Here is a 26829-nt window from a genome sequence, read left to right as displayed (position 1 = left end):
AAAAAGCAGAGCTAACTACTAAACTAGAGCAGATTGTAGGGTTGTCTTGATACCAATATTTTGGTACCGGTACCAAAATGTATTTAGATACTTTTCGATACTTTTCTAAATATAGGGGACCACAAAAAATTGCATTATTGGCTTTATTTTAACAAAAAAATGTTATGGTACATTAAACATATGTTTCTTATTGCAATCGAAGAACATTTTTGTCCTTAAATAAAATAGTGAACATACTAGACAACTTGTCTATTAGTAGTAAGTAAACAAACAAAGGCTCCTAATTAGTGTGCTGACATATGCAGTAACATATTGTGTCATATATCATTCTATTAGTTTGTCAAAATTATAAAGGACAAGCGTAAAAATGTATTATTAATCTACTTGTTCATTTACTGTTAATATCTGCTTATTTTCTGTTTTAACACGGATATGTTGACATGCGGAGTAAGCACTCTTCATTCTCTAGCAGGTGACTTTTCAAATGATGCTACATATTAGCAGTAATGCTACTTTTTGTAGCAACGCTTTTGCGCCCCACACTTGACAAATTACGGTTGTCTGTTCGACATATTCCCACTTGAAGCCAAACCACCACCAGACGATGGACCCCGTGTTGTTTTTCTTGGGAATTCATTCTTCTTTCATTTGTTACAAGATTCACACCTTCTTTCTCTCGTATTACCACTTGCACCACAGCTAACGTTACCCGTGTGCCGCTACCTCTCTGCTCCGCGAGGGCGTATACGTATGTGACGTATGTAAGAAGGTGCGCTTGTTTGTTGTCTCTGAGAAGGAGAGACAACAAAGAGTGAGAAGAGCCTGTAGTGTAATGCTTGCAGCTAAAAGCAACTGCGTCAGAACGTATATACTCGAATATCACGATATAGTCATTTTCTATATCGCACAGAGACAAATCTGACTTTATCGATATTATAGTACCAGTATACCGCCCAGCTAGGGCTGGGCGGTATACTGGTACTATAATACCACTATATTATAGAAAGCGATATTTGAGACAATACCACCAAACAGGTATCTTTTGATGTGCCTTTGTTACGGCCATTAGCGGTGCGGTGCAGAGCAGGCACCGTAGCTGAGGAAAGATCCGGCGGGCGAGAAGGGTCTACCGTGCACAGCCGTGCTGTAGCTCTGGCGGCGGGGCCTTTATGTCAACCAGAGGTAACAAGCCGATGACCTCACACCTTGCTTGGCAACAGACACTGCCTTTTTAAAGGTACACACAGGCACTCACACAATGCTCTCATATGAAACGTCTCTCAACTGCATATGACATAATTCAAGTTTTTTTAAGTAACGGATGAATTACTTTCCCTAGTAATTAATTACATGTATTGAAAAGCAATTATGAGTAATCAAATTACTATTTGGGTTAAGTAACGGGTAACCATAATCAAATACTTTTTAGTAAGTAGTTTAAGAACACTGGTAGTAACAGTAATGTGGTGCTCAGTTTAAACTAAACAACTTGTTTAAAATACCGTTCTATACCGTATACTGCGACACAACTTAAAAATACTGGGGTATCAGTTTTGGTCAATATTGCCCAGCCCTAATACCAATTATAATGCCATCGTACAGTCGATACTACAGTAATTAGTTTGATATATTTTATCATTACAAAATCGTTTTTTGTCCTTTTTGTTATTGTTTGCAAACTCAGAAAATAAGAGCCAATGATATTAATATTATTTGATATTGTTACACCGGCATCCTGTGTTTTTGTCGGATTACAGTTGTAATTGGAAATTGTATGATTTAATTAGGTATGTACATTGGTATGACCAATACTGCCCATGTAACTACTTGGTATGAGATGCATACCAAAATTTGTGGTATCGTCCAAAACTAGGGATGTCCGATAATATCGGACTGCCGATATTATCGGCCGATAAATGCTTTAAAATGTAATATCGGAAATGATCGGTATCGGTTACAAGATTATCGGTATCGGTTTCAAAAAGTAAAATGTATGACTTTTTAAAATGCCGCTGTGTACACGGACGTAGGGAGAAGTACAGAGCGCCAATAAACCTTAAAGGCACTGCCTTTGCGTGCCGGCCCAATCACATATCTACGGCTTTTCACACAAAGTGAATGCCCTGCATACTTGGTCAACAGCCATACAGGTCACACTGAGGGTGGCCGTATAAACAACTTTAACACTGTTACACATATGCGCCACACTGTGAACCCACACCAAACAAGAATGACAAACACATTTCGGGAGAACATCCGCACCGTAACATAACATAAACACAACAGCAAAAATGCCCAGAATCCCTTGCAGCACTAACTCTTCCGGGAAGCTACAATATACACCCCCCGCTACCCCTCCCCCACCCCACCCCGCCCACCTCAACCTCCTCATGCTCTCTCAGGGAGAGCATGTCCCAAATTCCAAGCTGCTGTTTTGAGGCATGTTAAAAAAAATAATGCACTTTGTCACTTCAATAATAAATATGGCAATGCCATGTTGGCATTTTTTTCCATAACTTGAGTTGATTTATTTTGGAAAACCTTGTTACATTGTTTAATGCATCCAGCGGGGCATCACAACAAAATTAGGCATAATAATGTGTTAATTCCACGATCGTATATATTGGTATCGGTTGATATCGGAATCGGTAATTAAGAGTTGTACAATATCGGAATATCGGATATTGGCAAAAAAGCCATTATCGGACATCTCCAGTATTACATTGGTATGACCAATACTGCCCATGTAACTACTTGGTATTAGATGGATACCAAAATTTGTGGTATCGTCCAAAACTAATGTAAAGTATCCAATCAACAGAAGAAAAAGTATTTATTATAACAGAAGTGTAGATAGAACCTTGTGACAACAGCAAGTAACCAGATATTTACAGTACATTAACAAGTAGATTAATAATGGTTTTGAAAAAAAATAATACAACTGGAAATTATGCAATTCGTTACCACATATGTCAGCAGCCAAATTGGGAGCCTTTGTAACCCGTTTGGAAATAATTCTGATATCATTTATATTCCAAGTAAATGTTGTGATATATATCGTTATCGCAGGATATATATCGCGGTATAGATTTTAGGCCGTATCGCCCATCCCTTATGCTTTTAACTGACAGCTGCTACACTAATTTATTCATGACTCCATGATTTTATTTTGAAGTTAACTTTGCACTCAACAGGAAGTCATTGGAGACATTTTTCAGCGACCATTTTGGATTCCACATTTTTTGTTGACAGAACTTCAATAGAACCTTGTATAACCTCGAGTGACGAACCCCTCTACTTCGAACTTTTCGGCTTACAAACTTTTAGATTGCGCCAAATATGTCTGTGTGCAAAACATGTTTCTGTGTACAAACACGTTGTTTATTAATTTTGTGTCCCGCTGGCAGCCATTTTGTGCTTGCTCGTGTTGAAGAGATTGAGGAAGCCGGCTTTGTACCACAGCAAGTTTTTAATTGCAATGAGAACGGACTACTGGAAAACATGCCAAAGCGGACTTATTTTACTGTTCCTCTTGTTCAGCGACGGCTCCTCCTCCTTCTCCCCTCCGTTCTTCCCCTATGTCTGCGCCTTTGCCGGTGTTATTGTACTGTAAGTAGATTTTCATTTTTTTAAAATGTTTATTACCGTAGCAAAGTTTATTTTTGAGATTTCTGGTTGTGTGTGCGAGCATGTTGGTAGAACAGCAAATATCGCACGGTTTAGCTTATCGTTGTTGTTTTGGCTTGTTAATAAAGAGCAAGTAATTCATTGATTGATTGATTGATTTAAACTTTTATTAGTAGAAGATTGCACAGTTCAGTACATATTCTGTACAATTGACCACTAAATAGTAAAGCCCGAATAAGTTTTTCAACTTGTTTAAGTCGGGGTCCACGTAAATCAATTCATCACCTCCTTGTTATGTTTGTTTAATATATAGTATTGTATGTTGTGCTCAAAGTGTACAAACTGGAACTAAATATAGTGTATAATATATATAATACAATACAGTAAATTTGGCACATTGTGTAAATTGTAAATAAAAACAGAATACAATGATTTGCAAATCCTTTTCAAGTTATATTCAATTGAATAGACTGCAAAGACAAGATACTTAATGTTCGAACTGAGTAACTTTCTTTTTTTTTTGCAAATAATCATTAACTTCGAATTTAATGGCAGCAACACATTGCAAAAAAGTTGGCACATGGGCATTGTTTACCACTGTGTTACATGACCTTCCCTTTTAACAACACTCAGTAAACATTTGGGAACTGAGGAGACCATTTTTTGAAGCTTTTCAGGTGGAATTCTTTCCCATTCTTGCTTGATGTACAGCTTAAGTTGTTCAACAGTCCAGGGTCTCCGTTGTGGTATTTTAGGCTTCATAATGCGCCACACATTTTCAGTTGGAGACAGGTCTGGACTACAGGCAGGCCAGTCTAGTACCCGCACTCTTTTACTATGAAGCCACGCTGTTGTAACAAGTTGCGTGGCATTGTCTTGCTGAAATAAGCAGGGGCGTCCATAATAACGTTGCTTGGATGGCAACATATGTTGCTCCAAAACCTGTATGTACTTTTCAGCATTAATGGTGCCTTCACAGATGTGTAAGTTACCCATGCCTTGGACACTAATACACCCCCATACCATCACAGATGCTGACTTTTGAACTTTGCGTCTACAACAGTCCTGATGGTTCTTTTCCTCTTTGGTTCGGAGGACACGACGTCCACAGTTTCCAAAAACAATTTGAATTGTGGAATCGTCAGACCACAAAACACTTTTCCACTTTGCATCAGTCCATCTTAGATGAGCTCGAGCCCAGCGAAGCCGGCGGTGTTTCTGGGTGTTGTTGATAAATGGCTTTCGCTTTGCATAGTAGAGTTTTAACTTGCACTTACAGATGTAGCGACTAACTGTAGTTACTGACAGTGGTTTTCTGAAGTGTTCCTGAGCCCATGTGGCGATATCCTTTAAACACTGGTGTCGTTTTTTGATGCAGTACCGCCTGAAGGATCCAAGGTCACGGACATGCAATGTTACAGATTCTCAGAACCTTTTGATGATATTACGGACCGTAGATGGTGAAATCCCTAAATTCCTTGCAATAGCTCGTTGAGAAATGTTGTTCTTAAACAGTTGGACAATTTCCTCACGCATTAGTTGACAAAGTTGTGACCCTCGCCCCATCCTTGTTTGTGAATGACTGAGCATTTCATGGAAGCTGCTTTTATACCCAATCATGGCACCCACCTGTTCCCAATTAGCTTGTTCACCTGTGGGGTGTTCCAAATAAGTGTTTGATGAGCATTCCTTCAACTTTGTCAGTCTTTTGTGCCACTTGTGCCAGCTTTTTTGAAACGTGTTGCAGGCATCAAATTCCAAATGAGCTAATATTTGCAAAAAAAACCAAAGTTTGCCAGTTCGAACGTTAAGTATCTTGTCTTTGCAGTCTGTTCGATTGAATGTCGGTTGAAAAGGGTTAGCAAATCATTGTATTCTGTATTCTTCATGGGTTTTGTGTTTTGTAGTATTGTATATTGTGCTCAAAGTGTACAAACCTGAACTAAAATATGGACCATTATTCATATTTAAAACGTTTTTTTATGGAGACGTAACTTTTCCTATTAAAAACCCTATTCAAGAACTAATTATGTTCGTAAATCAAGGTTACACTGTAATAATAAGTATTGATGATTTGGTAAACATAGAAAAGTTGTTAACACAAGCGACTTCTGGAAGTGTTTTATTGTGAAAAGAATTACACAGGCCAGGCCCTCAAAGCATTGTAGAAGTGAGGCTGCACTGTTTTATTCCTGGCGTCATCCTGCAGTAACCCTTGCATCAGGTCAACGCTGCATCGCAGATTTGGTTATTATGCATGCTCCTGGCAGGGGGGAGGAGAGGTGGGCAGGCGGGGGGCTTCAACCCCCAATGACAGGGTGCAAAAACAGGTGCTAGAATGTCCTTCAGCGTCCTTGCATATCCGCCGCCGTTTACCTTTTAGTAAAGCTCTTATGTAAGTGTGTCAGGAGGAGGGCAGTGTGTGTGTAGTGCGGGTTAATTTAAAGACTTAATTATTTCCTCTGTCTCACTTGATCACATGTATTTGCTCTGACGAGATGCACCCGTGCATTCAGGCGTTAAACTAGAACGTCTCTTTGCGTCAGCTCAATGAGACGTCGCGAGCCTGGCCGCCACCACCATCACCATAATGGCGATAACTAACGTCAGCAGGATTATTATGTGGAAGCTTGTCCATCAGCATGTGTAAGATTAAATAAAGGTTTCACTGTGTGTGTGTGTGTGTGTGTGTGTGTGTGTGTGTGTGTGGGTGTGTGTGTAAGGCGACGTGTCACTCAGAGTATTTCTACAAACGTGTTGGTCCATTTTCTGTAGTCTCGGTGGATATTAATGCTAATCAGATTTAAAGCCTGAAGGAGAAATACTCATTAGTAGGATGCGGTGTCAGATGCTGCTTTAAGTCATGCTTCATGTTGGGGGACGTGTGTGTGTGTGTGTGTGTGTGTGTGTGTGTGTGTGTGTGTGTGTGTGTGTGTGTGTGTGTGTGTGTGTGTGTGTGTGTGTGTGTGTGTGTGTGTGTGTGTGTGTGTGTGTGTGTTCTGGCAATGCTTCCTTAATGGGGACATCACTCTGTTTACACCAGGGGTGCTCACACTTTTTCTGCAGGCGAGCTACTTTTCAATTGATCAAGTCGTGGGGATCTACCTCATTCATATATATAATTTATATTTACTTATTTATGAAATATATGTTTTTGTTAACAAGTTAAAGGTGTTTAATGATAATACAAGCATGTTTAACACATATAGTTAATATTGTTAATAAATTAAAGGTGTTTAATGAAAATACAAGTTTGTTTAATACATATAGTTAATATTGTTAACAAGTTAAAGGTGATTAATGATAATACAAGCATGTTTAACACATATAGTTAATATTGTTAAGTTAAAGGTGTTTAAAGATAATGCAAACATGTTTAACACATATAGTTAATATTGTTAACAAGTTAAAGATGTTTAGTGATAATGCAAGCATGTTTAACACATATAGTTAATATTGTTAATAAATTAAAGGTGTTTAATGATAATACAAGAATGTTTAACACATAGTTAATATTGTTAACAAGTTAAAGGTGTTTAAAGATAATACAAGCATGTTTAACACTTATAGTTAATATTGGTAATAAGTTAAAGGTTTTTAAAGATAATACAAGCATGTTTAACACATATAGTTAATATTGTTAATAAGTTAAAGGTGTTTAAAGATAATACAAGCATGTTTAACTCATATAGTTAATATTGTTATTAAGTTAAAGGTGTTTAAAGATAATACAAGCATGTTTAACGCATATAGTTAATATTGTTAATAAGTTAAAAGTGTTTAGAGATAATACAAGCATGTTTAACACATATAGATTCCTTTCTTTCATGAAGACAAGAATATAAGTTGGTGTATTACCTGATTGTGATGACTTGCATTGATTGGAATCAGACAGTGGTGATGATAAGGGCCGCATTTTCGAATGGAGGAGAAAAAAAGTCCTCCTTTCTGTCCAATACCACATGAAAGTGGTTGGTTTTTGGCATTTTATTTATCCAGCTTCCGTACTCCTTTGTATACACTTTACAAGAAATACATTGTCGGCAAACTCCGTAGCTTGCTAGCTTGTGCACGCGAGCTTTCTGAGACTCTTATTTTGGTAGCGCAGGCAGGATGAAGTAGCACTTTTATTGTGCAACTGTGCAGTCGGTCTTTGGAGTTTTGACGACAGGTACGGCGCCCGAGTCTGTTGAAATAAAGTGTTTCTCGCCTTCCAGTCGGTAATTTTAATGAGCTGGCAGCAGCCAGCGTCATCTCAGAAGACCCTCGGGTGCCGTGAATGTCAATCAAGTGACGAAAGTGACGTCATAGTGAAGATTTATGATCGCTCATTTTTAGGACTATTTTTTTAATGGCTGGTGATCGACTGACACACCCTCCGAGATCGACCGGTAGCTCGCGATCGACGTAATGAGCACCCCTGGTTTACACAGTCACCTTTAGGGCACCTCTGACGGTATGGGGACAAAAAAACAGGTCCCAAATGTATCGTTTTTCCATTTACAGTAATACACCGCCAAAAACTATAACCGTACATTTTACAGTCAAAAACTGGCAGCTCAGTCAACAGAATTTTAACACAAAAAACAGTTGTTTTTTTTCCCAATTTACAGTAATATGCTATAAAGAAACGCAAAGTGTATTGTGATTTTTAATAATTGGATGGGTAGTTTGCTGTAAAGTTAAGTATTTTTATTTAGACAAAAACATGTTTGGAAAGAATGATAATATACTGTGATATTTGGTGCAATATTGGATACTATTAAAGTTTAAAATGTATGCAATTTCAAGCATATTCATATTTTTTTTTCTGTCAAAATTAAAACAAATACATTTCGTGAGAAAATATGAAGTACTTTATTGACACATGTCATTTCCAGGTGTTTGCAGGCCAGATAAAATGATGTTGCGGGCCAGATCTGGCCCCTGGGCCTTGAGTTTGACAACCCTGTTTTAAAAATCAATGTGATTGGTGCTTAGTCTGCACAATTTTAACATGTAACATGCCTTTACGTGGACCCCGACTTAAACAAGTTGAAAAACTTATTCGGGTGTTACCATTTAGTGGTCAATTGTACAGAATATGTACTGTACTGTGCAATCTACTAATAAAAGTTTCAATCAACTTCAATCAATCAATTTTAAAATTAAAAACAAACTTGTAGATAAGAAAATTTGTATAGAAACAATACAATAGAATGTACTACTTTTTTTTTTTTTTTTTGAAGTAACATAATTAGGGATGGGTACAGTACCCCATACTTTTTTGGCACCAAACGAATCCCGCCGGTCCTAACAGGCATAGATTCCTGTAAAATCCAACGGTGCCATGTTTGGGTACCTAGGTTGTAGGTGATGTCTGCACTTCGGCACTTGGCGATCACTCCAGCAGCACTGAGAGCGGACAGACTCAGCCAAATAGGTAATGTTGCAATTTTCAATGCCAACAAAGTAAGTGACTCAAAAAAACGCTCCAACATAGGTTAGGTAAGGCTCCACTTTTACCAAAATGTGTTAGTTTGATGCTAATAAACATTGGTTTTGCTATTGACATGCTACTGATTGGCATTAACGATTTTACATGGCAATTTCAACACCTCCAAATTTGTTAATGAAAACTACAACTCGGATGCACGTTACAATCAAACGGCTAGCGCGTAATAAGTACGGTACTTACGTGTTAACACTCTAACCACTAGGCCACTGAGTAGGTATTTGGCTACTGAATGAGTAGGTAGGTAGGTAGGTAAAATCATTATGGTACCATTTAAATACTGTTACTATAATAGATGTCGATGGTATTGACATCTAGGTCAATCACCCTAACTTTAAATTGAAGCTTCTTGTGTCGTGTGTGTGTAGCATGCTCAGCCAGTTATTTTCCTCTAGTCCTCCGGGGATAATAATACTTGAAAGAAGCCGAGTTTATATTCCGCTACGGTGGTAAGAATTAGTATCTTAGAAGCATTACGGTATCTTCTGGATAAAGGGCACGTTCGACACGGTGTTGTAATCGTGCCTCCCTGAGCTTGCGTCTCTTTTGAAGGAATCTTTCATTTGAGTACAATCTTTAGCCCCAGACGATAAAAAAGGCAAATATCGTCCCAGAGCAAATTTCACGATCAGGATTGGTGCATTGCACTCGTCTGAACTAGAGATGTCCGATAGTAACGAACTGCTGATTTTATCGGCCGATAAATGCTTTAAAATGTAATATCGGAAATTATCGGTATCGGTTTCAAAAAGTAAAATGTATGACTTTTTAAAAAGCCGCTGTACGGCTTGGTACACGGGCGTAGGGAGAAGTACAGCGCAGTTGCGTCTCCCAGTCATACATGCCAACCCTCCCGATTTTCCCGGGAGACTCACGAATTTCAGTGCCCCTCCCGAAAATCTCCCGGGGCAACAATTCTCCCGAATTTCTCCCGATTTCACCCAGACAACAATATAGGGGACGTGCCTTTGTGTGCCAGCCCAATCACATAATATCTACGGCTTTTCACACACACAAGTGTATGCAAGGCATACTTGGTCTACAGCCATACAGGTCACACTGAGGGTGGCCGTATAAACAACTTTAACACTGTTACAAATATGCGCCACACTGTGAACCCACACCAAACAAGAATGACAAACACATTTCGGGAGAACATCCACACTGTAACACAACATAAACACAACAGAACAAATACCCAGAACCCCTTGCAGCACTAACTATTCCGGGACGCTACAATATAAACCCCCCGCTACCTCCTACCCCAGAACCCCGCCCCTCCCCCCAACCCCGCCCACCTCAACTTCCTCATGCTCTCTCAGGGAGAGCATGTCCCAAATTCCAAGCTGCTGTTTTGAGGCATGTTAAAAAAATAATGCACTTTGTGACTTCAATAATAAATATGGCAGTGCCATGTTGGCATTTTTTTCCATAACTTGAGTTGATTTATTTTGGAAAACCTTGTTACATTGTTTAATGCATCCAGCGGGGCATCACAATACAATTAGACATAATAATGTGTTAATTCCACGACTGTATATATCGGTATCGGTTGATATAGGAATCGGTAATTAAGAGTTGGACAATATCGGAATTCGGCAAAAAAGCCATTATCGGACATCTCTAGTCTGAACATTTAATTTTTTGTGGTTTGCTAACTTCTGGCCACTTCGTCGTTGGCAGTGAAAGCAAAATAATTTGTCCATGCAGAATTCAACCCTCTATTATCTTGTGTTTTTTTTTTAGCATGCATCCATTACACTTAAGAAGTCGACGTCTCTCTCACCGCACACTAGAGGTGGAAATCTTTGGACACCTTTCGATTCGGATTCTTTTTGGGTGCCGATTCGATTCAGGATAAAATCTCCATTCAACACGATTCTTGTAGTATATTGGTTAGTTACAGGCTACAGAAGCTCCTCTTGGCTGCTGACGAAGGACTTATACACCCAGGTTTGGCCAAAAAAATGTATTTAAACAAATATATATTTAAAACATTTTATCGACAAAAACGCAGAGAAAATACGGCAACTTGCACCTGCTCAGTGGCCTTGTGGTTAGTGTCTGCCCTGAGATCGGTAGGTCGTGAGTTCAAACCCCGGCCGAGTCATACCAAAGACTATAAAAATGGGACCCATTACCTCCCTGCTTGGCACTCAGCATCAAGGGGTGGAATTGGGGGTTAAATCACCAAAAATGATTCCTGGGCGCGACTACCGCTGCCGCTCACTGCTCTCCTCACCTCCCAGGGGGTGATCAAGGGTGATGGGTCAAATGCAGAGAATAATTTCGCCACACCTAGTGTGTGTGACAATCATGGGTACTTTAACTTAACCCCAACTCCAACCCAATCCCTTCTTTAAACTCCAGCTTTGGAATACTTGAGAATTGAGATGACATACAAATATAATACTAAAAAAAGGAAAACCAAAAATGAATAAATGCAACAGTGTCATTAATACTACTAATAATATTTATAATAACGATAAGATCACTAATAGTTGTTAAATGTTTTAATCCAAACATTGATTCTTAAAAAAAAGCAGAAAACATAATTTTTTTTTATTGATTCTCAAAAATCATAAATCCATTAAGAAATGGAATTAACGAAAAACGTGATTTGGATGTGAATTGATTTTTTCTGAGCACCCCTACCGCAGACACACTGACTTCCTTTTCCTTGTCTTTCTCAAACTCATCCAGTAACCAATCAGGACTGAGCTTGAACAGATTCACGGCCTCACAGACATAGTCAGAAAAGATCAAGTTAGGGGTGGGTATTGAATCGGGTACTTTTTTTGGCACCGAGCGATTCCAGCCGGTCCTGCCCTGCACCGCACTTCGGCACTTGGCGATCTCCAGCAGCACTGAGAGCGGACTCAGCCAAACTACCTCGAGATAATGTTGCAGTTTTTGATTCAACAGTGGCTTCGGGGTTAGTACGTGTGCCTCACAATGAGAGGGTCTTTGGTTCGATCCTGGGCTCGGGATCTTTCTGTGTGGAGTTTGCATGTTCTCTCCGTGGTTCCAAGGAATTAACCGTAAAAACTACAGTCCCGATGTATAGGACATTAAGGTGTGTTGATGTTTTTGTTGATAACTGTTTTTGCTTACGGTAAATTGCTATGAAAGAATGTATGCATTGTTAACCTGTTTACAGAAAAAACTGTAATAGAATTTACGGTAAAATACGGGCAGCTGTGGTTGCCGGTAAATCACCGTAAAACAAATTTTAGTGTTGCCAATCAGGGTTTCCCCAGGTCTTTGGAGGCGGGAGGAAGCCGGAGTACCCAGCGAGAACCCAAGCAGTAACATGCAAATTCCACCCAGAAAGACTCCTAGCCCGGAAATCGAACCCAGGACCCTGGACACGGTAATGTACCACTGTATCACCGTGCTGCTAGTATCTGCAAAAGGCCTGTGTTTCTGAGACATGTGAGCAGTACATGAGGATTTTAACTTGAAAGTATTTGTACAACCTTTCACTGGACAACTCACAACACGGCCTTCCGCAACAAGTTCCTTCAAGTGAGCTATCAAAAATTAGCCTTATATGCGGTTTACAATGAAGCACATAAACATCACCCCTCAATGTCTGAAACCACTTGCCACAAAAATACAAGAAAACATGTTAGCCAAAAGTTAACTCGATTTTAATTTTTTAACACAAACCCCTAAAATAATTAAGGTATGCTGTAAATTTAAATGTAAAATCTGCCAAATCTTTAATTTAGACAGAATAATACCGTAGATTTTAGAGTATTTGCATGCTCGTGACATTACAGTATTTGCAAATGGATTTAAAAATGTTTCATTGTTTTCACAGTAAAGTCGTGTTTTCTACGTATTATAACTATAGTAATTTAGGTTACCTACTGTTTCTTGGTTTGCAGGAATCCACTGCATTTACTACTGTGATAAACTTTATATACATAGAAACTAGTAATTAATGAAAACGAGTAAAATTAACTGTTAAAGGTTAGTACTATTAGTGGACCAGCAGCACGCACAATCATGTGTGCTTACGGACTGTATTCCTGCAGACTGTATTGATTTATAATGTAGGAACCAGAATATTAATAACCGAAAGAAACAACCCTTTTGTGTGAATGAGTGTAAATGGGGGAGGGAGGTTTTTTGGGTTGGTGCACTAATTGTAGGTGTATCTTGTGTTTTTTATGTTGATTTAATAAAAGAAAACAAAAAAAAACGATACCGATAATAAAAAAAAAAAACGATACCGATCATTTCCGATATTACATTTTACATATTATCGGACATCTCTAAGTACAACACTTGAAGTCTTAACACTTTTTAGGGCGCAACAAAAACATCATAATCTATACACTCCTGCCATCTAACGTCTTGGACTTGCAATTGTAATTGCAACTTAATGTTATACTTGCAAATGGTGACGATACAACAAGATACAACAATTGGACAGCAGTTATCATAATCAGCTCATTTTTAAATGTTGCATTTGAAAATTTGGTTTTGTAATCAAAAACCATTATTTATTGGTACCGCTTGATTCCCGGGTTCCAGGAATTGGTATCGTATCTGTTCAAATGTGAACAGTACCTATGCCTATATAGAACTCTTTAAAAAATAAAAATAAAAAAAATAAACATATTTCCTCATTCCTTAAGTGAGCCACAACAAAGAAGCGTGCGGCGTGACCCTTGCTCTGGCACGGGGGTCAGCAACCGGTGTCTCTAGAGCCACATGCGGCCCTTTAGCGCCGCCATAGTGGCTCCATGGAGCTTTTTCAAAAATGTATGTAAATGGAAAAAGATTAAGTAAAATATATATTTTTTTGTTTCAATATGGTATGAGGACAAACATGACACAAATCTTCCCAATTGTTAGAAATCCCACTGTTTACCGTATTTTTCGGAGTATAAGTCGCTCCGGAGTATAAGTCGCACCGGCCGAAAATGCATAATAAAGAAGGAAAAAAACATATATAAGTTGCACTGGAGTATAAGTCGCATTTTTGGGGGAAATTTATTTGATAAAACCCAACACCGAGAATAGACATTTGAAAGGCAATTTAAAATAAATAAAGAATAGTGAACAACAGGCTGAATAAGTGTACGTTATATGACGCATAAATAACCAACTGAGAACGTGCCTGGTATGTTAATGTAACATATTATGGTAAGAGTCATTCAAATAACTATAACATATAGAACATGCTATACGTTTACCAAACAATCTGTCACTCCTAATCGCTAAATCCCATGAAATCTTATACGTCTAGTCTCTTACGTGAATGAGCTAAATAATATTAGATATTTTACTGTAATGTGTAAATAATTTCACACATAAGTCGCTCCTGAGTATAAGTCGCACCCCCGGCCAAACTTTGAAAAAAAACTGCGACTTATAGTCCGAAAAATACGGTATATGAAACTTGCTTCAATGATGAGAGTATTTGGCAAGTGCCATTTTGTCCTATTAATTTTGCGGTCCTTTAACTAACCATAGTTTGTTTACATGTACAACTTTCTCCGATGCTGCCACAGAAAGACGTGTTTCATGCCACTCCTTATTTGTCTCATTTTGTCCACCAAATGTTTTATACTGTGCCTGAATGCATAAATGTGAGCTTTGTTGACGGTATTGACTTGTTGAAGTGCTAAACCGGTATATTTGGTCACTGCATGACTGCAAGCTAATAGATGCTAACATGCTATTTAGGCTAGCTGCATTTACATATTGCATCATTATGCCTTGTTTGTAGGTACATTTGAGCTCATTTCATTTCCTCTGTCTATTTAATTTATATTTGCATGTCTCATGACATGTTATCCTTATGTAATATTGGCTGCATTTCTAATAGTTGTTTGTGTGCCGTTATAGACCACAGCAAACGTTACCCAGCTTGCAAAGATTGTAATATATCCACTAGAAGAAGACAGCCTGCCGTTTCCTGTAACTTGGACACACACATCTATACCTTTTTGTTATTGTAAGTCAGTCATTTCCAAGAGTGATCTCACCCTCTGAGAAGCCTTTGTTTTACTAATGTTTTCCAGTGTTGTGAAAATGTGAAGAATACATTTTACATTTCAACATTTCTGTCAACGAAGATTTGCGTCAGCCTGCGACACAGTCATTTTGATAGTAGGCTAATATAGCTAAAATAGACATTTACATAATGTGTTGCCTTCATCACAACGCTTTAATTTAATAAGGCTTTTAATTTTTTTGTGGCTCCAGATTTTTTTTATTTTACTTTTGGTTCCATTTTTGGTCCATTTTTTAACATTGTGGGTTGCCGACCCCTGCTCTAGCCTGACCACAAATCCATTGGTTTATCGATTACTTGCTTAAGGGGTGCGCTTGCTGAGGTGATTCATTACCTAAAGGGTGAAAATCCTGGACACAATTCCATTGAGAGCCAATTAGGGTGTTGCCTTCACTTACTTTTAATGTGATGCCTTTTTGCACTCTAATTGGAAAAACCATAGGGGGTTACTACATGCAGGGGAGCCCTAAAGGTGCACAGGACCATTCCAAAAAATAGGTAAAACAGCAACAACTGCCCAGGAGGAGAGCGCTGGGAGGGGGGGACAATTTATTTTTCCCAACTGTACGCATGTATGCAGCTCTTTAGCGCCGCCCTAGTGGCTCCCCGGAGCATTTTTAAAAATGGATTGAAAATGGAAAAAAATTGGGTAAAAATATTTTTGGGATTTTAGTATAGACACACACCTTCCAAATAGTTAAAAAGCGCACTGTTAATATGTTTATGTGTATGCTTCACTGATGAGAGTATTCGGTGAAAATTGTTTTGTCCTACTAATTTCAGTGGTTCTTGAACTCACCATAGTGTGGACTGTGACGCAACAGTTTGTTTACATGTAAAATCTTCCACTCTTGTCTCATTTTGTCCACCAAAAGTTTTATGCTGTGCGTGAATGCACAAAGGTGCGCTTTGTTGATGTTATTGACTTGTTGGAGTGCTAATCAGGCATATTTGGTCAGTGCATGACTGCAAGCTAATCAATGCTTACATGCTATTTAGGCTAGTTGTTTGTACATATTGCATCATTATGCCTCATTTGTAGGTATATTTGAGCTAATTTAATATCCTTTACTTTTATCTTCTTTGTATATAATTTAGTTTTGCATGTCTCATGACACATTATCTGTATGTAATATTGGCTGCATTTCAGACGGTTGTTTGTGTGCCATGTTGTTCCAGACCACAGCAAACATTACCTAGCTTGCCAAAGATTGTAATAAATCTATTAAAAGAAGACAACCTGCCATTTCCATTTAACTTGGACACACACATCTATACCTTTGGCCATTAAAAGCCAGGAGTTATCACATCACTTCTGAGTAGCCTCTGATTTACTAATGGTTTCCAATGTAAATATGTGTAGAATAATTATTACATGTCAACATTTCTGTCAACAAAGATTTACTTCAGCCTGCGACACATAGTCATTTTGATAGTAGGCTATTATAGCCAATAAAGACACTTACGTCATGTGTTGTCTTTATTCTAAGACTTTAAAAGTCATTTTGATAGGCTATTATAGCCAATATAGACATATGTGTTGCCTTCATTATAAGACTTATATACCACTTTTAAAGTCATTTTGATAGTAGACTATTATAGCCAATATAGACACTTACATCATGTGTTGCCTTCATTATAACACGTATATAACACTTTTAAAGTCATTTTGATAGTAGGCTATTATAGCCAATATAGACACTTACATCATGTGTTGCCTTCATTATAACTCTTATATACCACTTTTAAAGTAATTTTGATAGACTATTATAGCTAATATAAACACTTACATCATGTGTTGCCTTCATTATAACAATTATATACGGCTCTTAAAGTCATTTTGATAGTAGGCTATTATAGCTAATATAGACACTTACATCATGTGTTGCCTTCATTATAAGACTTATATACCACTTTTAAAGTCATTTTGATAGTAGGCTATTATAGCCAATATAGACACTTACATCATGTGTTGCCTTCATTATAACTCTTATATACCACTTTTAAAGTCATTTTGATAGACTATTAGAGCTAATATAAACACTTACATCATGTGTTGCCTTCATTATAACAATTATATACGGCTCTTAAAGTCATTTTGATAGTAGGTTATTATAGCTAATATAGACACTTACATCATGTGTTGCCTTCATTATAACAATTATATACGGCTCTTAAAGTAATTTTGATAGTAGGCTATTGTAGCTAATATAGACACTTACATCATGTGTTGCCTTCATTATAAGACTTATATACAGCTTTTAAAGTCATTTTGATAGTAGGCTATTATAGCCAATGTAGACACTTACATCATGTGTTGCCTTCATTATAACACTTGTATAAGACTTTTAAAGTCATTTTGATAGTAGGCTATTAGAGCTAATATAACCACATCATGTGTTGCCTTCATTAAAAGACTTACATAATACTTTTAAAGTCATTTTGATAGTAGACTATTATAGCTAACATAAACACTTACATCATGTGTTGCCTTCATTATAACAATTATATACAGGTTTTAAAATAATTTTGATAGTAGGCTATCATAGCCAATATAGACACTTACATCATGTGTTGCCTTATTTATAACACTTATATACGACTTTTAAAGTCATTTTGATAGTAGGCTATTAGAGCTAATATAACCACATCATGTGTTGCCTTCATTAAAAGACTTACATAAGACTTTTAAAGTCATTTTGATAGTAGACTATTATAGCTAATATAAACACTTACATAATGTGTTGCCTTCATTATAACAATTATATACGGCTTTTAAAGTAATTTTGATAGTAGGCTATTATAGCCAATATAGACACTTACATCATGTGTTGCCTTATTTATAACACTTATATAAGACTTTTAAAGTCATTTTGATAGTAGACTATTATAGCTAATATAAACACTTACATCATGTGTTGCCTTCATTATAAGACTTATATATGGCTTTTAAAGTCGTGTTGATAGTAGGCTATTATAGCCAATATAGACACTTACGTCATTGCCTTCATTATAAGACTCATATACGGCTTTTCATTTTTAGCGGATTTAGACTGTTTTGTTATTGGTATTTTTGGTCCAATATGGCTCTTTCAACGGTTTGGGTCGCCGACCCCTCGGCGTGGTATAACGCTCCAAATGTGCGGGAAAAGCGCCGAGGAATGATGAATGCTGCGGTGTGACACGCCGTTCGATCATCCTTGATGGCAGGAAGTTGTTGAGCTCAACCTGCCTCTCATTAACCTGCCCACTCAATCCCAGACCTTAGTGTTAATGAGGGACGGGGAATATGGAAGAATGAGTGGGCGGGCGACAACAGTGTCTATTTATTATTCATTTCAGGGTAAAATAACTCCACATGTGTGCAGATGCTGCAGAACAACACATGCAAATCATTTGAATATGCAGGTTTTTAAAGTGACAGTACATTGATTTAAGCATGTTGTGTTTTGGGAGATGGTGAGTCCTCTCCACGCAAACAAACATGGATGATAGGAAGGATGGATTTGGGGGGAGAGCTAAGAGAGAGAGCAGCTCACCTCTCGCAATGGCGAGCAGCGCCAGCAGCAGCAGCCATCCCTCCTCCATCATCATCACCATCCTCCTCATCCTCAGCATCCCGAGCACGAAAGGTGCGCGACCACGACCGCGGGGAGATCCCTCCTTCCTCGTCTTCGTCCTCACCAGCCGATCCCTTCCTTCAGCGTCTACCTGGAACCGTGACGTCATGGCGCGTCCACGCCGACGGACGGGGGGCGATCGCGCGGGGGAGGGGTGGGGGGTGGGGTGGGAGATACACGTCACGCGAAGGAGTCCAGGTGAGCATCCGAGCCGGGCCGAGCTCCAGCGAAGAGTGGGAAGGGAGGAAGGGAGGATGGGAGGGATGGTCTGCGTGGGAGTGGCGGAAAGGGAGGATATGTCCCCCCGCCCCTCCACAGCTAACCATCTCTCCCCCCACGCAGTCACATGTTATATTTTGCAGGATTCACACACGTGTTGTTATTATTATGGCGTTATAACGATCTTGGTCACAACATTAGGTACACCGGGACAATAACACCATACAAGTAGTATTCCTTTATTTTTCATCATGGCCAAAAATATACATTTACAGTATAACTGCTGGCATAAGGCTATATGATGACGTATACAACCAGGGGTGACATTTGTATTTGTATTTTATTTGTAACTGGCTATGGATTACAGTCGTCGCTCATTTATTACTGTTAATTGGTCCCGGGCATGACCACATGAACTGATTTTTACAAAGCAATAATTAGGGACCGAATGTCCCTTTTGGGACAGAGGACCCTCTATGTAGGTCTTACTTAGACCTACATTTCATATATTGACAACCCCCAGTAAAAATATACAGGAAGTTTGCAATTCCCCCTTCAAAACTAAAGTTTTGTAAAAACCGGTCACCTTTTTTCAAACATCATATCCTCCAAGCGCGTTTGTCGTGTCGGCTTCAAACTAGCACAGGAGAGAGATTGAACCCTTCTGATTAAATGTTGACGGAAGAGTTTTAATTACTGCTCCGGTTTGGATTTTATGTGCCGTCAAAGTCGGTCCCGTCCATCGCTGCTTGCAGCTTTAATATTTTATTTGTAACTGGCTACAGATTACAGTCGTCCCTCATTTATTACTGTTAATTGGTCCCGGGCATGACCACATGAATTGATTTTTACAACGCAATAATTAGGGACCGAATGTCCCTTTGGGACAGAGGACCCTATTGTAATTGTAAGGTTTTATTCTTCTTTCTTTATTATTATACCGCCGCCTCTTTGAGCTGTAATTTGACCCCCTTAACATGCTTCAAAACTCACCATATTTGACACACACACATCAGGACTGGCGAAAATTGCGATCTAATCAAAAAAACCTAGCCCCAAAACTCAAAATTGTGCTCTAGCGCCCCCCCTAGGAAGAAAACACAGACAAAACTGCCTGTAACTTCCAGTAGGAATGTCATAGAGACATGAAACAAAAACCTCTATGTAGGTCTCACTAGATAGATAGACATAGATTTCATACACTGACATCCTTCAGCTAAAGTCAACAGGAAGTTGGCTATTCCCCCTTCAAAACAAATGTTTTGTAAAAACAGTCACTTTTGCCTCTTTGAGCTGTAGTTTGACCCCCTTAACATGCTTCAAAACTCACCAAACTGGACACACACATCAGGAGTGGCGAAAATTGCGATCTAATAAAAAAAAAAAAACAACCTAAAACTCAAAATTGCGCTCTAGCGCCCCCTAGGAATAAAACACAGTCAAAACTGCCCCTAGGAAGAAAACACAGACAAAACTGCCTGTAATTTCCAGTAGGAATGTCAGCAAAAATCAACAGGAAGTTTGCAATCCCCCTTCAAAACAAAAGTTTTGTAAAAACAGTCACCTTTTTTCAAACATTATCTCCTCTGAGCGCGTTTGTCGTGTCGGCTTCAGACTAGCACAGGAGAGAGATTGAACCCTTCTGATTAAAAGTTGATGAAAGAGTTTTAATTACTGCTCCGGTTTGGATTTTATGTGCCGTCAAAGTCGGTCCCGTCCATCGCTACTTGCAGCTTTAATTATTAATTGTATTTCAAATATTTTCATAGAGCATAAAAAAACATTTACGACAGGCCTGGGCAATTATTTTGACTCGGGGACCACATTTAGAGAAAGAAAATGTGTCTAGGGGCCGGTATATCTATTCCTAGGAACACTAATACAAAACCTCACAATAATGTCTGATTGAATGCTAAAAACGTTATGACAGACCACCTTAAAAAACGTAATGGAATTTTACATTTTTCTATGAATGATAAAACCCTGAATATTGACAAAATATGAATGTCACGCCCCCTTTCTATCGACATATTTTACAATCAAGTGAAATGCAACAAACAGTGAAATATGAACGCGAAGGGTACAAAATAAATCCACCTACAATCTGATACATCTAAAACATCACTAAGCTTTAGAACTTTGTTGTTAAAATCTCCTTCCGCGTCTGTGGAAACGCTTCCCGCCCACACTGCTTGGTGCCTCGTCTGAGCTGTTGTGACGTAGATTACCATAGTAACTAATTAGATGACCATAGTAACTAATTAGATGACCATAGTAACTAATTAGATTACCATAGTAACTACTTAGATTACCATAGTAACTGATATATCAGCCATAAGCGCAGATTCCAACCATTGAAATGCTTTGTATAGTTCAAGACTTACGGTCATTAGAAAACATCACTGCACATCATTATGGCAGCTATACTTTCCATCTTAAAGATCTAAAAAAAGTATTTGGGAATGCCCGGCGGGCCAGATTGAAAAGCTTAACAGGCCACATGTGGCCCCCGGGCCTTAATTTGCCCAGGTCTGGTTTACGACCTTCTAAATTTGTTTTTAAACATTATGAGAGCCATGTAGGCATGAAATATTACCTTTTAGTTACACTTTTTTTAATCCATTATAGTAATGGTAAGCCAATCAGTGGCCTTGATACTGACCAGCACTGCCAATAGTGGCCAATGCTACTAAGGTATTGATGTAACTATATTGCCAAAAGTATTTGGCCACCTGCCTTGACTCACATATGAACTTGAAGTGCCATCCCGTTCCTAAGTCATAGGGTTCAATATGATGTCGGTGCACCTTTTGCAGCTATTACAGCTTCAACTCTTCAGGGAAGGCTGTCCACAAGGTTGCGGAGTGTGTTTTTAGGAATCGTCCACCATTTTTCCAAAAGCACGTTGGTGAAGTCAAACACTCATGTTGGTCGAGAAGGTTCTAATTCATCCCAAAGGTGTTCTATCGGGTTCAGGTCAGGACTCTGTGCAGGCCAGTCAAGTTCATCCACACCAGACTCTGTCATCCATGTCTTTATGGACCTTGCTTTGTGCACTGGTGCACAGTCATGTTGGAATAGGAAGGGGCCCGCTCCCAACTGTTCCCACAAGGTTGGGAGCATGGAATTGTCCAAAATGTTTTGGTATCCCGGAACATTCAAAGTTCCTTTCACTGGAACTAAGGGGCTAAGCCCAACTCCTGAAAACAACCTCACACCATAATTCCTCCTCCACCAAATTTCACACTCGGCACAATGCAGTCCGAAATGTAGCGTTCTCCTGGCAACCTCCAAACCCAGACTCGTCCATCAGATTGCCAGATGGAAAAACGTGATTCATCACTCCAGAGAAGGCGTCTCCACTGCTCTAGAGTCCAGTGGCGACGTGCTTTACACCACTGCATCCCACGCTTTGCATTGGACTTGGTGATGTATAGCTTAAATGCAGCTGCGTGCTTGCTCCATGGAAACCCATTCCATGAAGCTCTCTGCGTACTGTACGTGGGCTAATTTGAAGGTCACATGGAGTTTGGAGCTCTGTAGCAACTGACTGTGCAGAAAGTCGGCGACCTCTTTGCACTATGCGCTTCAGCATCCGCTGATCCCTCTCTGTCAGTTTAGGTGGCCTACCACGTGGCTGAGTTGCTGTTGTTCCCAAACTCCGACAGTTGACTTTGGAATATTTAGGAGCCAGGAAATTTCACGACTGGATTTGTTGCACAGGTGGCATTCTATGACAGTTCCACGCTGGAAATCACTGAGCTCCTGAGAATGGCCCATTTGTTCAGAAACAGTCTCCATGCCTAAGTGCTTGATTTTATACACCTGGGGCCGGGCCGATTGATTAGGACACCTGATTCTGATCATTTGGATGGGTGGCCAAATACTTTTGGCAATATGGTGTATTTAGTCTATTTAGATATTTTTGCTTAAATGCTTAATTTATTACCAAAAAGGGGAACTTTTATTTTATTTTACGTATCATTCATAATCCTTATGTGAGACATAACGTAATTATTATTTTATTTACGCACACTAACTCGTTAATAAATGTTAGCAAAAGTAAATTGAGTCAATGGGAGTTTTATTTGGCCTATAAAGCGCTCTAAAAAAACATCCGAAAATTTCCAACATTTTATATACGCACTGTAAGTGTATATGTAATGTAGTAACAAACACATTCATAATAACATGTAATATTGACGTATTTTGCTCATTTTAAGCATATGCATTTCACACACACACAGTACAGCGTTCACTTTTGCCTTTAACAACTACTATGGTCAACTGTGGCAACTAGGTGCCAGACTTCATGAGAGCCATCAAAGACTACTACGAGACACATGATCAGAGCCGTATATTTTTGAGCCTGAACATAAGGAGGATGATCTGCAAATTTTAGAAGCTGTGTGCTCAAAAGATCCAGCTGTAGTGAAATACTAAGCATCATGTAGCAATATTGTTTAGTGCTAAACAAGATATAAAAACGTTGAACATAATAAAACAATCACATACTGTATTATGTCTGCTCTCATTGGGATGCTGACTAATGGGATGTTTATATCATCCCGTTTGGATTAAGAAGTAATCGTAATCCTCACGAAGGTATAGAAAAAAAAGTAACAATATTGCTAATGCTTTGTCAATATTCAGGTCACAAGATGTATATAGAATATTGTTGGTGGTTTTTGGATGTTTTTTCAAGGGCTTTATGGGCGCAATAGTGTACTCCTATTACAGTCGTGGTCAAAAGTTTACATACACTTGTAAAGAACATAATGTCAGGGCTGTCTTGCGTTTCCAATAATTTCTACAACTCTTTTTTTTGTGATTGAGTGATTGGAGCACATACTTGTTGATCCCAAAAAAAACATTCATGAAGTTTAGGTCTTTTATGAATTTATTATGGGTCTACTGAAAATGTGACCCAATCTGCTGGGTCAAAAGTATACATACAGCAATGTTAATATTTGGTTACATGTCCCTTGGTGAGTTTCACTGCAATAAGGCGCTTTTGGTAGCCATCCACAAGCTTCTGGCAAGCTTCTGGTTGAGTTTTTGACCACTCCTCTTGACCAAATTGGTGAAGTTCAGCTAAATGTGTTGGTCTTCTGACATTGCCCACACGTTTAAGTCAGGACTTTGGGAAGGCCATTCTAAAACCTTAATTCTAGCCTGATTTAGCCATTCCTTTACCACGTTTGACGTGTGTTTGGGGTCATAGTCCTGTTGGAACACCCAACTGCACCCAAGACCCAACCTCCGGGCTGATGATTTTAGGTTGTCCTGAAGAATTTGGAGGTAATCCTCCTAAGTCATTGTCCCATTTACTCTCTGTAAAGCACCAGTTCCATTGGCAGCAAAATCGGCCCAGAGCATATTACTACCACCACCATGCTTGACGGTAGGGATGGTGTATTAAAGGCCTCCTCCAAACATTGCTGGGTATTGTGGCCAAACAGCTCAATTGTCATGACGAGGAGTTTTACGCAGCTTACTGCGAGGATTGTTCTCCCAGGACGCCAACGGACTACTCTGGACAAGGCGTGCAGGTAAAAACATGATTTAATCTTGACTCAAAAAGTGAAAACAAAAAGGCGCACAAGGCGAAGGCACAACTTAGCGCAGGATACAAAGACTAACACTTAGGCAGAACTATGGACATGAAACAAAAAAATTGCTAACTGTGGCATGAATAAACAAAACTTACTTGGCATAGCATGAAAACAAGCATGAATCTGTGGCATGAAACGAGCATGAAACAATCAATACAGAGCATCAAAAGAACATCAACAGAGCAATGTCGCAAGGCTTAAATAGTCTCTTTGATTAGAGCCAGGTGCGTGTGTCACATGAGGCAGGTGAAACCAATGAGTCGCCATGGTGACCAGACAAGGGACCGCAAAAACAGGAACTATGGAGTCTCAAACAAGCAGAAAATAACAAAAAACATGATCCAGACCACAGATCATGACATCAATTTTGTGAAACTTGCCATGTATACTTTTGACCCAGCAGATTTGCTCACATTTTCAGTAGACCCATAATAAATTCATAAAAGAACCAAACTTCATGAATGTTTTTTGTGACCAACAAGTATGTGCTCCAAAAATATACATATCACAACAAAATAACAGTTGTAGAAATGATTGGAAACTCACGACAGCCATGACATTATGTTCTTTACAAGTGTATGTACACTTTTGACCACGACTGTAGCTGCGTTGTTATCCACCTCGTACTTGCCGTATTTTACAATTTAGAATAGATTTTTTTTTTTAAACATACGTGTTCTTGTTTTACATAGGGATTGTGAATGATAGGCAACATTCCAAAATAAGAGCAGTTCCCCTTTAAACATCCCAATAGGACAAAAATGACCCCCTTGATAGACAAGTGTTTTGCATTCATGTTTTTTATTTTTTTTGCACTTGTCTAATATAGAAAGAAAATAAAGATTCACTATTTACTGTATTGAAGTACAAGAGGTGTATCTTACTATACGAAAAGTCAACATATTAGAAACTGGTGCAAACTATGACCACAATAACAAACATATTGAAAAAGCTAAGTATCGTTCTATTTGTGTGCTTTTAATTGTTCTGCAGCTTTCTTTATTACTTTCTCAACATATTTAGTAGTACTATTTAACTTGCAAATCACCCGATCTCTGTAGGGTGACCAGGTGTCCGGATTTAGGCCGGACAGTCCGGATTTTTAATGCCCTGTCCGGCGTCCGGCGCAGCATCAAGCCGGACACGTATTTGTCCTCCTTTTTGAGGCACTAGGCTTGAAGAGCAGAGTTTTTTCATCTTTGCTGGGCTGCAGCGCGATAGCCAATCAAAGACCGTAAAAAATGCCCCCAACGCAGTAACATATCAAATGATTGGCTAAGAGCTGTGTCGGATACAAATCTGCTTATCATTGGTTAAAAAAGTAAACAAGGGTCCATGTGCTGTTGCGGCATGACATTGACAGAAAGTTAGCATCATGCCAAAACGCAAGACCTCGTTTAATTCTGAATGGATAAAAGAGAACGAATTTATAACGAAAAGCAGTCGAGACTCATTCCATGCCTTCTGCACACTTTGTCGATGTGATGTCGACGTAAGTAGTCAGGGGAATGCTGCAATTGAACGGCATGCGGGTGCGCGGATAAACATAAAAGTAATAAACGTGCGGCAAGTACCTCTTCAATGAGGACATTTTTTCGTGAAGTTTCGTCGCCCCTGGATGACAAGATAACCGCTGCGGAGCTGTGCAAGGTGTACCATGCTGTAAAGCAGTGGTTCTCAAATGAGGGTACACGTACCCCTGGGGGTATGTAATGTAATGTAAGTTCATAAACTGAACATCAAATCAAGTAGGCTATTCCATTCATTACTATAAACCCAGAGTTTCCCCCATGCCATGATGGTTTGACCCGCACTAAAATGTCTGTCAAAAAGAACTGTGAAAAGAAATGCAACAATGCAATATTCAGTGTTGACAGCTAGATTTTTTGTGGACATGTTCCATAAATATTGATGTTAAAGATTTCTTTTTTTGTGAAGAAATGTTTAGAATTAAGTTCCTGAATCCAGGTGGATCTCTATTACAATCCCCAAAGAGGGCACTTTAAGTTGATTATTACTTCTATGTGTAGAAATCTTTATTTATAATTGAATCACTTGTTTATTTTTCAACAAGTTTTTAGTTATTTCATATATATTTTTCCAAATAGTTCAAGAAAGACCACTACAAATTAGCAATATTTTGCACTGTTATACAATTTAATAAATCAGAAACTGATGACATAGTGCTGTATTTTACTTCTTTATCTCTTTTTTTCAACC

At 38.8% G+C, this 26829-nt stretch overlaps 1 protein-coding gene across 1 annotated transcript in view; it reads right to left on the bottom strand.

Annotated features, from left to right (window-relative positions):
- Positions 1 to 18884, bottom strand: part of chrnb2 (cholinergic receptor, nicotinic, beta 2) — a 105108-nt gene extending 86224 nt beyond the window's left edge. Inside the window, exon 1 of the mRNA XM_061982576.2 lies at positions 18695 to 18884. Coding sequence (XP_061838560.1) covers positions 18695 to 18884 — 190 coding nt within the window. The remainder of the gene's footprint in view (positions 1 to 18694) is intronic.
- Between the last annotated feature and the right edge of the window lie 7945 nt (positions 18885 to 26829).

This window comes from Nerophis lumbriciformis, linkage group LG21 (assembly GCF_033978685.3).
Source record: "Nerophis lumbriciformis linkage group LG21, RoL_Nlum_v2.1, whole genome shotgun sequence".
Lineage (NCBI taxonomy): Eukaryota > Metazoa > Chordata > Actinopteri > Syngnathiformes > Syngnathidae > Nerophis > Nerophis lumbriciformis.
The sequence above is the reverse complement of the archived record's forward strand: the minus strand, read 5'-3'. Positions and strand labels throughout refer to the sequence as shown.